The 13,532-nt window shown below is 34.8% G+C and overlaps 1 protein-coding gene across 6 annotated transcripts in view; it reads right to left on the bottom strand.

The window, feature by feature from the left end:
- The window catches only part of SYCP1 (synaptonemal complex protein 1), a 130,676-nt gene that overhangs the window by 9,809 nt on the left and 107,335 nt on the right, over positions 1 to 13,532 (bottom strand). For all 6 annotated transcript variants that reach the window (XM_072644426.1, XM_072644427.1, XM_072644430.1 and 3 more), the window contains exons 31-32: positions 12,927 to 12,986; positions 2,579 to 2,758 (exon numbers count right to left, since the gene is read on the bottom strand). In XM_072644426.1, coding sequence (XP_072500527.1) covers positions 2,579 to 2,758; positions 12,927 to 12,986 — 240 coding nt within the window. The remainder of the gene's footprint in view (positions 1 to 2,578; positions 2,759 to 12,926; positions 12,987 to 13,532) is intronic.

Genomic DNA, 13,532 nt, shown 5'->3' with positions numbered 1-13,532 from the left:
ACACAGGAAAGCATTCAGAAGGTGACCAGAAGTCTGAGGACACTCTCAAGGTCTCTTTTAACAATTTTTGAATTAATTATGTGAATTCACAGTGAGACATTGGCATAGGACAGCTCAGCATGGCACACCCACATCAGAGAAGGTGCTGTGTTCTATGAGCAGTGCAGAAATGAAACAGCTCAAAGGAAATGCAGGATGCGCAAATTTAGAGAATCCACTTCAAATGTTCACATGAACTATTTGTGCCCAAACTGTGGTACAGCATTCTGACCTCATACTGGTCTGATCAGCCACAGTCAGATACACTGAAACTTGACTCTAGCACAGTGATGTCATTTTGGTTGTCTTCAAGAACAAAGGACAACAACCAACCAATCAACCAACATACCCAGAAAAATAGATTAAGCGGAAAATAATAATACATTACTAAATGTTTCCCTAGTGATCTGAAAAGTATAAAAATGAGAATTACTGCCAAGAAAAGATTAGTACTGGTTTATCACAGTATAAAAGAAGGATTCTTCCTTTAATCCAATCAATCAACTTGATGAAGTTTTAAATGTGTAATCAGATGGTTTGGTCCCTAAGATCTCTTTAAGTCAAAAAATAAAATGATGTAACCAGCTGAGAGGATCAATTGCACTCACTGAACCTACTCATAAAATAGTCAGTCCATCAGTGAACTCAATCCAGAGGGGTCTATCCCAGAAGTGATCTCCTTGCCACTAACTACATCATCGGAGAGAAGGGACTAAAAGAAGACAACACAATAAGCCCTAAATTAGAGATATACCAAGGACATAGACACATACAAATGCTGAAAGGTAACTATCCAAGGGACAAAGCAGCCTCAAAGCCTGTGATCCCCTGAATGAGAAAAAAAAAAGACAACTTTGGAATCAAGAAAGTACTTCCAGTAATTAGGAATTATTAATTTATGCTTTGACATCATGAGTTGCCTCATGACATGTTTGCTTCACCATCACTGTACTAAATTTAAGCCTAATCTTCCTATGACCTTCATGGTTACTTGTGAGAGGGTATGCTTTTTGGGGGGTAATGTTGTGTGCCAACCGATTTTACTATACTACTTTAGTAAATGTCATTTTCTAAAACTTAATTAATTCTGACTGATAATTAATGAGGAACACACCACATTGAAGCATTTAAGCAACAAAATTAGAGAAACACAGCCCCTCAAGATTATTCTTAGGACTCTAAGGGGAGAAGTAACATTAAATTCCCTCTGGGAACCTAACTTGCCAGTGAATTGGGAAATGTGTGTGCGTATGGGGAGAATGGGGAGAGTTCTACAGTAGTTTATTGTGTAATAATAATATATATTTAGCAGTATACTTAATAATTCAAAAAAGTTTAAAGTGAATGAGATAGTTTTATTACAGTTAAATTTCTGACATTAAAACTATGCAATATGTTATACATATAAAAGGAGCTTGTTTTAATTACACTCATCATTCCTAAATAATACCGTATTGGCCTGAAATACAAGAAAAGAGTAATTAAAGAAAACTAAAATGGCAAAGTAAGACTTGTCTTCTACCACTGCAGTGAGCATATGGAGGATTACATGTTAGACAAGGAGCCAACTCCTTCTGACACAAATGACACCTCAGTAATAAATACTACTTCTTCCTTTGTCAACTGCTATTACATACCTTTTATAAATGGTGGCTCTCAAAAAGTCCAAGGAACAATGCCATAAAGGAAAAATCATGTAGATGGACTAAACAGGTGTGATGAAATCCCTGTAAGTCTCTGATGTTGTTTTAATACTGTAAAGGGGTTTTGTTTTTTTTTTGAAGAAAAGTAATGTGAAGAGAGTATTTGAATGGATTTCAAGTTCTGAGAGTCAGGTTCAAATCTCAGCTCTATCATTCAGTAGACGTGTGACATTAAATAAAGCATTCAACCTGTTTGAAATGCATTTACAAGTTGAGAAGAATACTATTTAGACTCATGAGAACCATATGAGATACTGCATGTAAAGTGTTTGGGGCTCTATAAATGTAAACTACTATCATTATTTAGAAAATGAATTCTAAGTATCTCTGGTTTAAAGGTAGAAGGGAACAAGGAACTGAATGCCCATTTTACTACTCCTGGTCATATGTTTTGTAAATAAGCATATTTTGTCTATTTATATTGATGATGTAAGTCACAATAATTAGTATTAGCTAACATTTCATACAACAAAATGTATTTTAGTCATTTAAATTTTTTCTTAAAACATGTTACCTTAATATCAGAGTTATTCTATATTCAGGTTAATGTAAACAAATTGAATCTGAAACTAAGAAATATAGTTTACTAATTTTCATAAATTTGATGAATTACATAACATATGTAAATTGATGCAGATATTAAATGATTTGTCTAATACATGAGAACAAGCAAATAATAGAAACGAAGAATCAAAATGCTAATTTTAAAATATCTTTCTGAAAAATAATAGCAGCATAGAGATACTACACAGATATTAATCTTAGTAACACCACAGGATTTTTTAAAGTATCAAACATACTATAAAATTATATTTTTGAAAAAATAAGCAACTAACCTTTAATGATGGTGTAGATAAGAGTTTTTTGGTAGGGGTCCCAAAAGATTCTTCCTTGTCTTTTGATTGGACACGATCAACTGATATGAAATTTAATGATGCACTTTTTGAAGCATCTATTTTAGAATCAAATTTCCATTTGCTGGGTTCAGGAGTTGCCAAAATAGATGTTTGTATTTTCTACATTCGATAACAAAAACATTTCAAATCATCAGTAAAATTTCAAAGATGCATTTACTTAATAAAAAAGAGGCAATTATTTTTAAAAAATTGAGTTGGCACTCAGGAGGCCTGCGTTCTAGCTTGTATTCTATTATTGGCTTTTAGATTATGAGCAAATAACATTCAACCTTGAGGGGAGCAAAAGATAAGGAGATTGTAAAGACAGGATGGAGCCATATTATGAACACCTATAATCTAAGATACATTCATTTTGCTTACAAACCAGGATAAATTTCATGACCAGCCAAGAGAGCAAAGAAATAACCCTGATAATTTGAAGGCTGTAGATAGTAAGGCAGCAAAAAGCTCTGTGGAGGAAAAACAAAATGGGGAGAACAGAGAAGAAATGGCTGCAAATAATGTTATATAAAAATCAGAAAATTCGATTGTGATTAGGTAATTAAGCAACTTCTATGTGCAAGGAACAGTGGCACATAGCCATTATGAATATGAAGCCAAAAAAATGGTCACTGTCCATAAGGAGTTTACAGACTCGTGGTGGGATACACATACACACAGACAAGTATAACACAAGGTAAAAGGGGCAAAAGAAAAAGATCAGAGAAAGTATTACAGGAGAATAGAGGTTAGCAGAGAGGTTGAGGCAGGATAGTTAGATTTGAGAATCAGTATCATACAGATGGTAATCAAATCTATAGTAGTTGATGAGATGACCAAGGAAAGTAGCATAAAGAGAGAAGAGGGTCCAGAACAGAACCTGTGGAACACCTACATTTAGAGGGCATGACCTAGAAGAGGATTTAGCAAAGGAGAATGAGAAGTAATGGTCAGATAAATATGGGAAGAACCAAAAGAGTGGTATTCCAAAAACATAGAAGAGAGCATCAAGGAGAAAGTGAGCAACAGTGTCAAAAGCTGCAGAGAGGTCAAGGAGAAGAAGCATTGAGAAAAGGCCACTGGATTTCATAGTTACGAGATCAAGGATAGCTTTGGAGAGTTTCAGTGGAATGATGCAGGTGAAAGCTAGATTGTAAGGGGTTAAAAGAGCTTTGAAGAGAGAAAATAGAGATATCTATTACAGACAGCCTTCCCAAGGAGTTTAAACACAAAGGACACAAGAGATATAGGATGGTAGTCAATAGGAAAGGAAGAATTAGGTGAGGATTTTTTTTGAGGATAGGGGAGACCTGGGCATGTTTGTAAGCAATCAGGAATAAGCCAGTAGACCAGGAGAGTATAAAGATAAGTGATCAAGTGGAGATGAGGCATAGGGGATGGCCAGTGGAAAGGCATGGAGATAGATGCTCCTTATATGTGAGGGCCAGAGAAAAGACCCATTTAGCTGGATTGTAGAGCACATAGAGAAGAGTAATACGTAAGAAGACTCAAAATACAGGAAGACGGTCCAGTCATAAAGAGCTTTAAATGTAAAACAAAGGGGTTTGTATTCGATCCTAGAATCAGCAAGCAACCACCAGTTTATTGAAAGGGATGACTGGTTACATGATCAGGCCTATGCTTTGGTGGAGGATAGATTGGATTGGGAAGGGGAGAAAAGGTAGGGAAACGAACTGGAACACTATTATAATTGTCTAAATAAGAGGTGTTATATAGGCCCAAACTAGGTGGTGGATGTGTGACTTGAAAAAAAGATCAATATTGCTGAGAGAATTTAGAAGACTTGCTAATTAATTAGATGTGAGGCTAAGTTAGACTAAAGTGCCAAAGCTGACTCCAAGGTTGAAACCCTGTGTGACTACTGTGACCTTGACAAAAACAGAGAAGCTAGAGTTTTGGGCAAAAAATAATGAGTTCTCTTTTGGACATGTTGAATTTGAAATATTTATGGGACATCCAGTTGAAAATTCCAATAAGCAGCTGGTGATGTGGGACTAGAGCTCAGGACGGATACTAGGGCTAGATATATAAATCTGGAAGTCGTATGCCAATGATTGTTAAACCTATGGAGAATCATGAGGTAATAATAATTATAGCTAGCATTTATATAGTACTTTAAAGTTTGCAAAGTGCTTTACAGATATTATCTAATTTTATCTTCACTACAACCCTGTGAGGTAGGTATTACTATTATTCTCCCCATTTTACAAATAAGGAAACTGAGACAGAGATTAAGTAACTTACCTAGGATCACACAGTTACTAAGTGTCTGAAGTCACATTTGAATTCAGACCTTAAGTTAAGGGAGAAAAGAGACAGAACACAAGACAGAGCCCTTGGTACAACTATACATAGAGACTGAGATACGGATATTGATTCAGGAAAAGAGACCAAGGAATGGCTACGTGGACAAAAATAAGGACCAAGAGACGGCAGGGTCATAGAAGTCCAAAGAGATTATCCTGAACCAGAGAGTGGGTGGTCAACATGGTCAAACACTACAGTCAGGTCAAGATGGATGAGGGTTGAGAAAGGCCCTAGATTTGTTGATTAAGGAACCACTGGTAATTTTGAAGAAAAGTAGTTAAATGATGAAGTCAAATTTCAGAGGACCAAAGGACTAAGAAATGAGCTAACAGAGGCTAACATTAACAGCATTTTCTAGGAGCTTGGCAATAAAAGATAGGAGAGAGATACAGGATAGTAGCTTGAGGGAGTGGAGTTAACAGGATAGGATGGGGTTACTTGAGCAGGTAGAGGAGTTAACCTTGGTAAGGAGCAAGGTTACTTCTCCATGTGAGACAATGATGAAGGAGATGATAATAGAGAAGGCATCTGAGTGGTATGAGATAAGGAAAAAAGGGAAAAGAGGGTAGTCACAGAAAATTGCTTCATTTTTTTTTTCTGTAAAATATGAATCAAGGTTCTCAACCAAAAGGGTAAGGGAAAGAGAAGCTATGGGAGATTTGAGGAGGGATAAAAAGGTTTGGAAGAACCATTGCGGAGAGTAGGTAAAGGAAATGTAGGATTGCCTAGCACCAGAGAGGCCTCAGTTGAGGTTGCATAACATAAATTTGTAGTGGACTCAGAACGATTTCATGATTTTCTCCACCTTTGTTCAGTAGCACATAAACAGCAGCAAAGGTGGTGGATGGTGGGAGTCATCTAAGACTGACCTTGGCAGGGAACAATTAGATATATACAAGGCGGGGCAAGAACTCAAGAGGAGAGTGAAAAGTTAAACTGGATCACCAACAGATCAAGATGAAGAAAAAAGGAGAGTAGTTAGTGCAGGGGTAATGGCTTGAAGGGTCAAGAGACTGGACATCACAGTATGGAAGAAGAGTGAGGTCCATTGGGGAAAAGTAGGAGAAGTGGAAAGCTAATACATTATGGTCAGATAGTGGAACTTCAGAATTCTTAAACATGGAGTTGATATACTTGTGGAGGATAATGAGGGTCAAGTGCACAGTATAGTATTCTTCTCAACTTGTAAATGCATTTCAAACAGGTTGAATGATTTATTTAATGTTACACATCTACTAAATGATTTGAACCTGAATCTCAGAACTTGAAATCCATTCAAATACTCTTTTCATATTACTTTTCTTCAAAAACAAGAAAAGAAAACTTTAGTATTATAACAACAACAGAGCCTTAAGGGGATTTCATCATATCCATATAGTCCATCTACCTGATTTTTCCTTAATGGCATTGTTTCTTGGATTTTTTGAGTCACTATTTATAAAAGGTATGTAATAGCAGTTGACAAAAGAAGAAACAGTATCTATTACTGAGATGCCACTTGTTTCAGAAGGAGTTAGCTGCTTATTTACCATGGAATCCTCCATATGCTCACAATTCATGCAATAGTAGAAGGCAAGTCTTATTTTGGGAGCCTAGTTCATTTCCAGAATGTCTAGACAATCTGTAGCTCTACTTACAGTGCAATTTAGTTTACATGTTTTTCCACAGTCCCTATAACATGTCATTTTTTCCATTTTATTTTTGCCAATCTGATGAGTGTGAGATGGAGTATCAGAGCTGTTTTAACTTGCATTTGTCTAATTTGTGATGATTTGAGAATTTTTTTCAGATGTCTATTTATAGCTTGGATTTCTTCCTTTGAAAACTGCTTGCTAACATCCTTTGACCATTTATCTATTGGGAATGGCTCTTAGAAAGACAATAAGCTTCAGAGAAACTGCTGGCTTGGCATTAGTAGAAGGCATTCCTTATCTGGGAGTTCCCTTTACTAATGAAATCACAATTCCAGTACCTATTTCCTCTATTTTACATTTTCTTGCCATTTGCAAAATTTCTATCAGTATACAGATAAAATAGTGAAATTTTACTTTATTTGAAATTAACATGAGCACTTTAAACAAGGGCAAAAAATAATATTATCACATGATTTTAATGTATCTTATCATAATTTAAAGGACAAATATTGTGGTATAACTGGCAGATGGTCTATATAAAGAAATATTATGACAATTGACAAATTCTTATTGATGAACAAGCTCCTTTTCATATCTACGTCCACTTACAAACCCACAACTAGCTCCACCTTCCACTTCTATTACAGCAAAGTCAGTTCAAGAATTATTTTTATCCAAGTTTCAAAAATTGGACTTTTGTTCTCAAAATTGTTTTTTCAAGTTATTCTAATTAAAATTTAATTGAATGCATTAGTCTTGATCACACATAGTAGTGCCATCAAGACAACCAGGGATTCTGAGCCATTAATATTTATGATTTTGCCTTCATACAACTAGTCCGTTCAACCAAAAATTATATATAGCTCTTCTTAACATTTTTTATTAACAAGTTTGTTAGATACAGCCTCAATCAATCAATAACCATTTATCAAATGTCTATTATGTCCCAGACACTGTACTAAGCACTGGGGTTACAAAAACGAAAGTGAAAGTCTCTGCCCTCAAGGAGTTTACATTTTATTAAGTTGGACACTATGTATACATATAATAAGTTGCTGTTGGGAAGGCACTAGTAGCTAGAGGGATAAGAAAACATCAAATGTAGGAGGTAGTATTTAAGCTAAACTTTAAAGAAAAGTTGCACTGAGGCATAAAGAGCAGCCTGTATGAAGACGCAAGGATGGAGTAAGAGCAGACAGTTTGGCTGGACCAACAAATAGTACTGTGCAGAGAGTGTTGTAAAATAAGGCTGGAAAGATATGTTGAAGCCAAATGATAAGAGCTTTAAATGTCAAGGAATTTATATTAGACCTAATAGGTACATTAATAAAATAAAAGAGTAACAACTGGAGTTTATTGAGCAGGAAAGAGACATGGTTTAGGCCTATGCTTTTAAAAATTATTTTGTTTTTAATGTTCTACAATCACTTCCATATATCTTAGATTTTTTCCCCCTCCCGTCCCCTCGTTCCCCCCTGAGACAGCATACAATTTTATATTGGTTCTACACATACATTCCTATTAAATACATTTTCACCTTAGTCATGTTACATAGAAGAATTAAAATGAATGGGAGAAATCATAAAACAAAACAAAACATAATACAAAAGAAAATGGTCTACTTCATTCTACAATCCAATTACATAGTTCTTTCTCTGGATGTGGAAGACATTTTGCCTCAAAAGTACATTGGGAATTTTTTAAGTCTTTGCATTAGGCCTATGCTTTAAGAATATTACTTTGGCAGATGAATGAAGGTGAAACAAACAAGAACCTAGGACTAGCAGTCTGCTGAAAACCATCTGTGAGAGATTTAGAAAATTCAAGCTGAGAAAATAAGGTCACAGTAAGGTTGAATACAACTTGCATAAACTCAATCTAATTATGTTCCTTAACAATGACTAACAAACATAAAGCTCCTTATTTATCTACGTCCCAAGTGAAAATAATGATTTTAAAATGTCAATCAATTTAGGAAATGAAGTTGCATTAAAATATTCAAATTTTCTCCCATTCCCTTACGTTTCTTAGTCTAATGTTTGCTAAACCAAAAGACCTCACCTACTTGGATAAGAACACACTATTTGATAAAACCTACTAGGAAAACTAGAGAGCAGTTTGACAGAAACTATAGACCAACATTTCACACTATATAAGTTCCAAATTGATCTATTACTAATATATAAAGAGTGACATCTCAAATAACTTAGAGCAGCAAGGAAGAAATATCTTTCTGATCTATGCACAGGCAAACTGTTCATAACCAGATTAGGTATAAAAGGGATCACAAAACCTAAAATGTTCAATTTTGATTACACAAAATTTAAAGGGTTTTGCACAAACAAAACCAATGCAACTAAAATTAGAAGGAAAGCAGGTAACTTGAAAAAATATTCACAACAATTTTTGCTGATAAGTTTCATTTCCAAGATATATAAGAAACTGGTTTTATTTTATCCATTTATAAGCATGAGTCATTTCCCAATTAAATGGTCAAAGGCTATGTAAACAAGTAGTATTCAAAGGAAAAAATACAAGTTGTCAACAGTCACATAAAAATGCTCCAAATCATACATAATTAAGGAAATGCAAATTAAAGCAACTCTGAGATTCCATCTAACAACTATCAGATTGGTAAAGATGACAAAAAAAGAAAAAAACTGTTGGAGAGGCAATAGGAAAACAGGTACTTTTTATGTACTATTGGAATAACTGTCAAATGGTCCAGCCTTTCAGAAAAGCAGTTTAGAACTATGCCCTCCAAATTACTAAACTTTGCATATCCTTTGGCTCAGGAATACCACTATCTTATTTTATCATTTTCATTTCTTTAATTACTCTTATCTTGTATTTGGGGCCAATATGGTATTATTTGGAAATGGTGAGTGTACTAAAACAAGCTACGTGTGTGTGTGTGTGTGTGTGTGTGTGTGTGTGTGTGTGTGTATACAGATATAGATAAAATATATTACATAAGTTTTAATGTCAGAATTTGAACTATAATAAAACTCTCATTTACTTTAAAAATATTAATGGCTCAGAAGCCCTGGTCGTCCTGATGGCACTACTGTGTATGACCAAGACTAATGCATTCAATTAAATTTTAATCAGAATAATCTGAAAAAACAATTGTGGGAATAAAAAGTCCAATTTTCTGAAACGTGGATAAAAATAGTTCTTGAGTTAACTTTGCTGTAACATAAATGGAAGGTGGGTTTGTAAGTGGACTTAGATATGAAAAGGAGCTTGTTCATCAGTAGGAATTGGTCAACTGTCATAATATTTCTTTATATAGACCATATGCCAGTTATATCATAATGTTTGTCATTTAAATTATAAGATATTAAAATCATGTGATAATATTGTTATTATTTTTTGCCCTGGTTTAAAGTGCTTATGTTAATTTCAAATAAAAATTCAGTATTTTATCTGTGTACTGGTGTGTGTTCGTCCTTCGATGCCGAAGAAGATCATACCATCAGAGAAATAATGACATGAATTGCACTTGACTTTGTTTTTTTGAGTGAGGGAAGGCTGTGCAGGTCACCAGCCTCACTTCTCCTCCAGAGTCATCTAAATCCAGTGACCACATATTCATCAGGATGACTGCAGATGACCCAGGATGAAGCAATTGGGGCTAAGTGACTTGCCCAAGGTCACAGAGCTACTGGGTGTCAAGTGTCTGAGGTGAGATTTGAACTCAGGTCCTCCTGACTCCTGCACTGGTGCTCTATCCACTGCACCACCTAGTTACCCTCAGTGTACTGGCAGAAATGTTACAAAAGGCAAGAAAGTATAAAATAGAAGAAACAGGTACTGGACCTGCGATTTCATTAGTAAAGGAAACTCCCAGATAAGGAAATACTTTCTACTAACGCCAAGCCAGCAGTTTCTCTGAAGCTTATTGTCTTTCTAAGAACCATTCCCCAATAGACAAATGGTCAGAGGATGCTAGCAAGCAGTTTTCAAAGGAAGAAATCCAAGCTATAAATACATACCTGAAAAAAATTCTCAAATCACAAGTTAGAGGACTGCAAGTTAAAGAAGCTCTGATGCTCCATCCCACACCATCAGATTGGCAAAAATAAAATGGAAAAAATGACAAAATGTCGTAGGGACTATGGGAAAACATTTAAACTAAATCGCACTATAAGTAGAACTACAGATTGTCTGAATATTCAGGAAATTAAAACTATACCTAAAAAGTTACTAACCTAAACATAATTGTCTCAGCTATACCACTACTAGCTCTATTACCAAAAGAAATCAGAAAAAGGGGAAAAGAACATGTAAATACAAAAATTTTTATAATATTTCTTTGTATGGTAGCCCAAAACTGGAAATTAAGGGAATGCACCCTCCTATTGGGGAATGAATAAATAAATTATGATATATGATGTAATGGAATATGATTATACCATAAGAATGATGAAATGGACAATTATCACAGGAAATGGGAAGACCTCTATGAACTGATGAAGAATGAAGTAGAACTAAGAGAACAATTTATACAATGAAAACATCATAGGAAAATAACTTTGGAAGACTTTAGAACTCTATCAATATCACTATCTGGTCTATGCCACCATCTTCTTCACCCAAAGAAATCAAAGGAAGAAGAGGACCCATCTATACAAAAATATTTATAAAAATGACTTTTACAAGACAATATTTGTAACTCTTGAAACTTTTCAGTATCTGGGTACTGGGTGGGATTACACACACACACATGCACACACTCACACACACATAGAGACAGAGTGCACAGAGTGAATTGAAGAGGATGGGATCATATCTTAAAAAAATGAAATCAAGCAGTGAGAGAGAAAGATATTGGGAGGAGAAAGGGAGAAATGGAATGGGGCAAATTATCTCTCATAAAAGAGGCAAGCAAAAGACTTATTAGTGGAGGGATAAAGAGGGGAGGTGAGAGAAAAACATGAAGTTTACTCTCATCACATTCCACTAAAGGAAAGAATAAAATGCACACTCATTTTGGTATGAAAACCTATCTTACAATACAGGAAAGTGGGGGATAAGGGGATAAGCAGGGTGGGGGGGGTGATGGAAGGGAGGGCATGGGGAGGAGGGAGCAATTTGAGGTCGACACTCATGGGGAGGGATAGGATCAAAAGAGAATAGAAGTAATGGGGGACAGGATAGGATGGAGGGAAATATAGTTAGTCTTATACAACACAACTATTATGGAAGTCATTTGCAAAACTACACAGATTTGGCCTATATTGAATTGCTTGCCTTCCAAAGGGAAGGGGTGGGGAGGGAGGGAGGTAAAGAAGTTGAAACTCAAAGTGTTAGGATCAACTGTCAAGTAATGTTCTTGCCACTAGGTACAGGTAAAGGGGTATAGAAAGTTATCTGGCCCTACAGGACAAAAGAGAAGACGGAGACAAGGGCAGAGAGGGATGACAGAAGAGAGAGCAGATTGGTCATAGGGGCAATTAGAATACTTGGTGTTTGGGGGGGAGGGGAGAAAAGGGGAGAAAATTTGTAACCCAAAATTTTGTTAAAATGAATGTTAAAAGTTAAATAAATAAATTTTTTAAAAAATGACTTTTACAGTGACAAAAAAATATCTGGAAAGTAAGGGAGTGCCATCATTTGGGTAATAGGTTAGATAAATTATGACTTATGAATGTAATGGGTTACTACTATGTTGGAGAAATGATGAAATTAGACAATTTCAGAGAAAGTCAGAAAGACTTACCTGCACTTATGCAGAGTACAATGAGTAGAACCAACAGAATGATTTATACAACACCAATTTTGTAAAGATGAACAACTTTAAACTTATTAAGAAATTTAATTGTTACAATGCTCAATCAAGATTCCAGAAAAATGAGGAAGCATAATACCCACCTCCCAAAAAAGATATCAGACTCAGGGTGTCAAATGAGATATATTTTTAGACATAGTCAATGTAGGAATGAATTTTGCTTGACCATGCATTTTTGTAATGAATTATGTGCTTTTTCCTTTTCTTTTTTTTCAATGTGGGGAAATGGGAAGGAAAGAAAATATATATTTGTTACCTCAAGAAATGAAAATTAAATTTTAAAAAGTAAGTGTTTTATATGATTTCACATGCATAATAGTTATCATATTGCTTGCCTTATTAATGGATGAGGGAGGGGCTTAAGTGAAGGAGAGAATTTCAAACTCAAAATTTTAAAAATGGATGTAAAAAATAAACATGATTTAGAAAAAATAGATAGTTTGTATTATCTAAAACTTCTAGGTGTTTCTCCAAACATAGCCCTCAGAAGACAGATTGGCTATGAAAACAATTACAAAAAAAAGAATTTTACCTTGTCCTTTTTCTCCTTGACCAAGGGCGTATTCCCTTTTGCCTCTCTTAAAAGTTTTTCCTATTAAAATATTCATAATAAGGATTTTATTTGCAACTTTTCAGTTTAAATAGTTCTATTTTTATAATTACTATTGCCATAATCAGATAGCATTTATCAAACATCCTCATATGCATATTACATTAGAAGTTATTTGTTAACTTCTAGAAGCTTATAACACAATGAAAGGCAAAATTGGTTTCTTTCTATTCAAGTAAAAAAATGGTCCCACACAGCCTTGACTCTCAACAAATATTCCTTTCCAAAAAGTTGCACCTCAATAGAAGTAGTGCAAAATATGGAAAATAATCCAGCCAAACAATAGGCACTGCTTTTAATCTGGGCAACACTATATCTATTTTTTATGTTGACAACTTTGCCAAACCGTCCTAATAACACTTATGCTCCTGATTTCAGCCATGAAATAAAAATAACCAACATATAAAATAATTATTATTCACTTTTATTATCAAAACTGTACACTGAATATAATATTATTTTTAGGTTTCTAGGGGTAGAGAGTCACTCTCATATTCTCTTCCAATAGTAATAACAGACAGGAGTAGA

Source organism: Notamacropus eugenii, chromosome 2 (genome assembly GCF_028372415.1).
Source record: "Notamacropus eugenii isolate mMacEug1 chromosome 2, mMacEug1.pri_v2, whole genome shotgun sequence".
In the NCBI taxonomy this organism is placed as follows: Eukaryota; Metazoa; Chordata; class Mammalia; order Diprotodontia; family Macropodidae; genus Notamacropus; species Notamacropus eugenii.
This window is presented reverse-complemented; position numbering and strand designations above follow the sequence as displayed.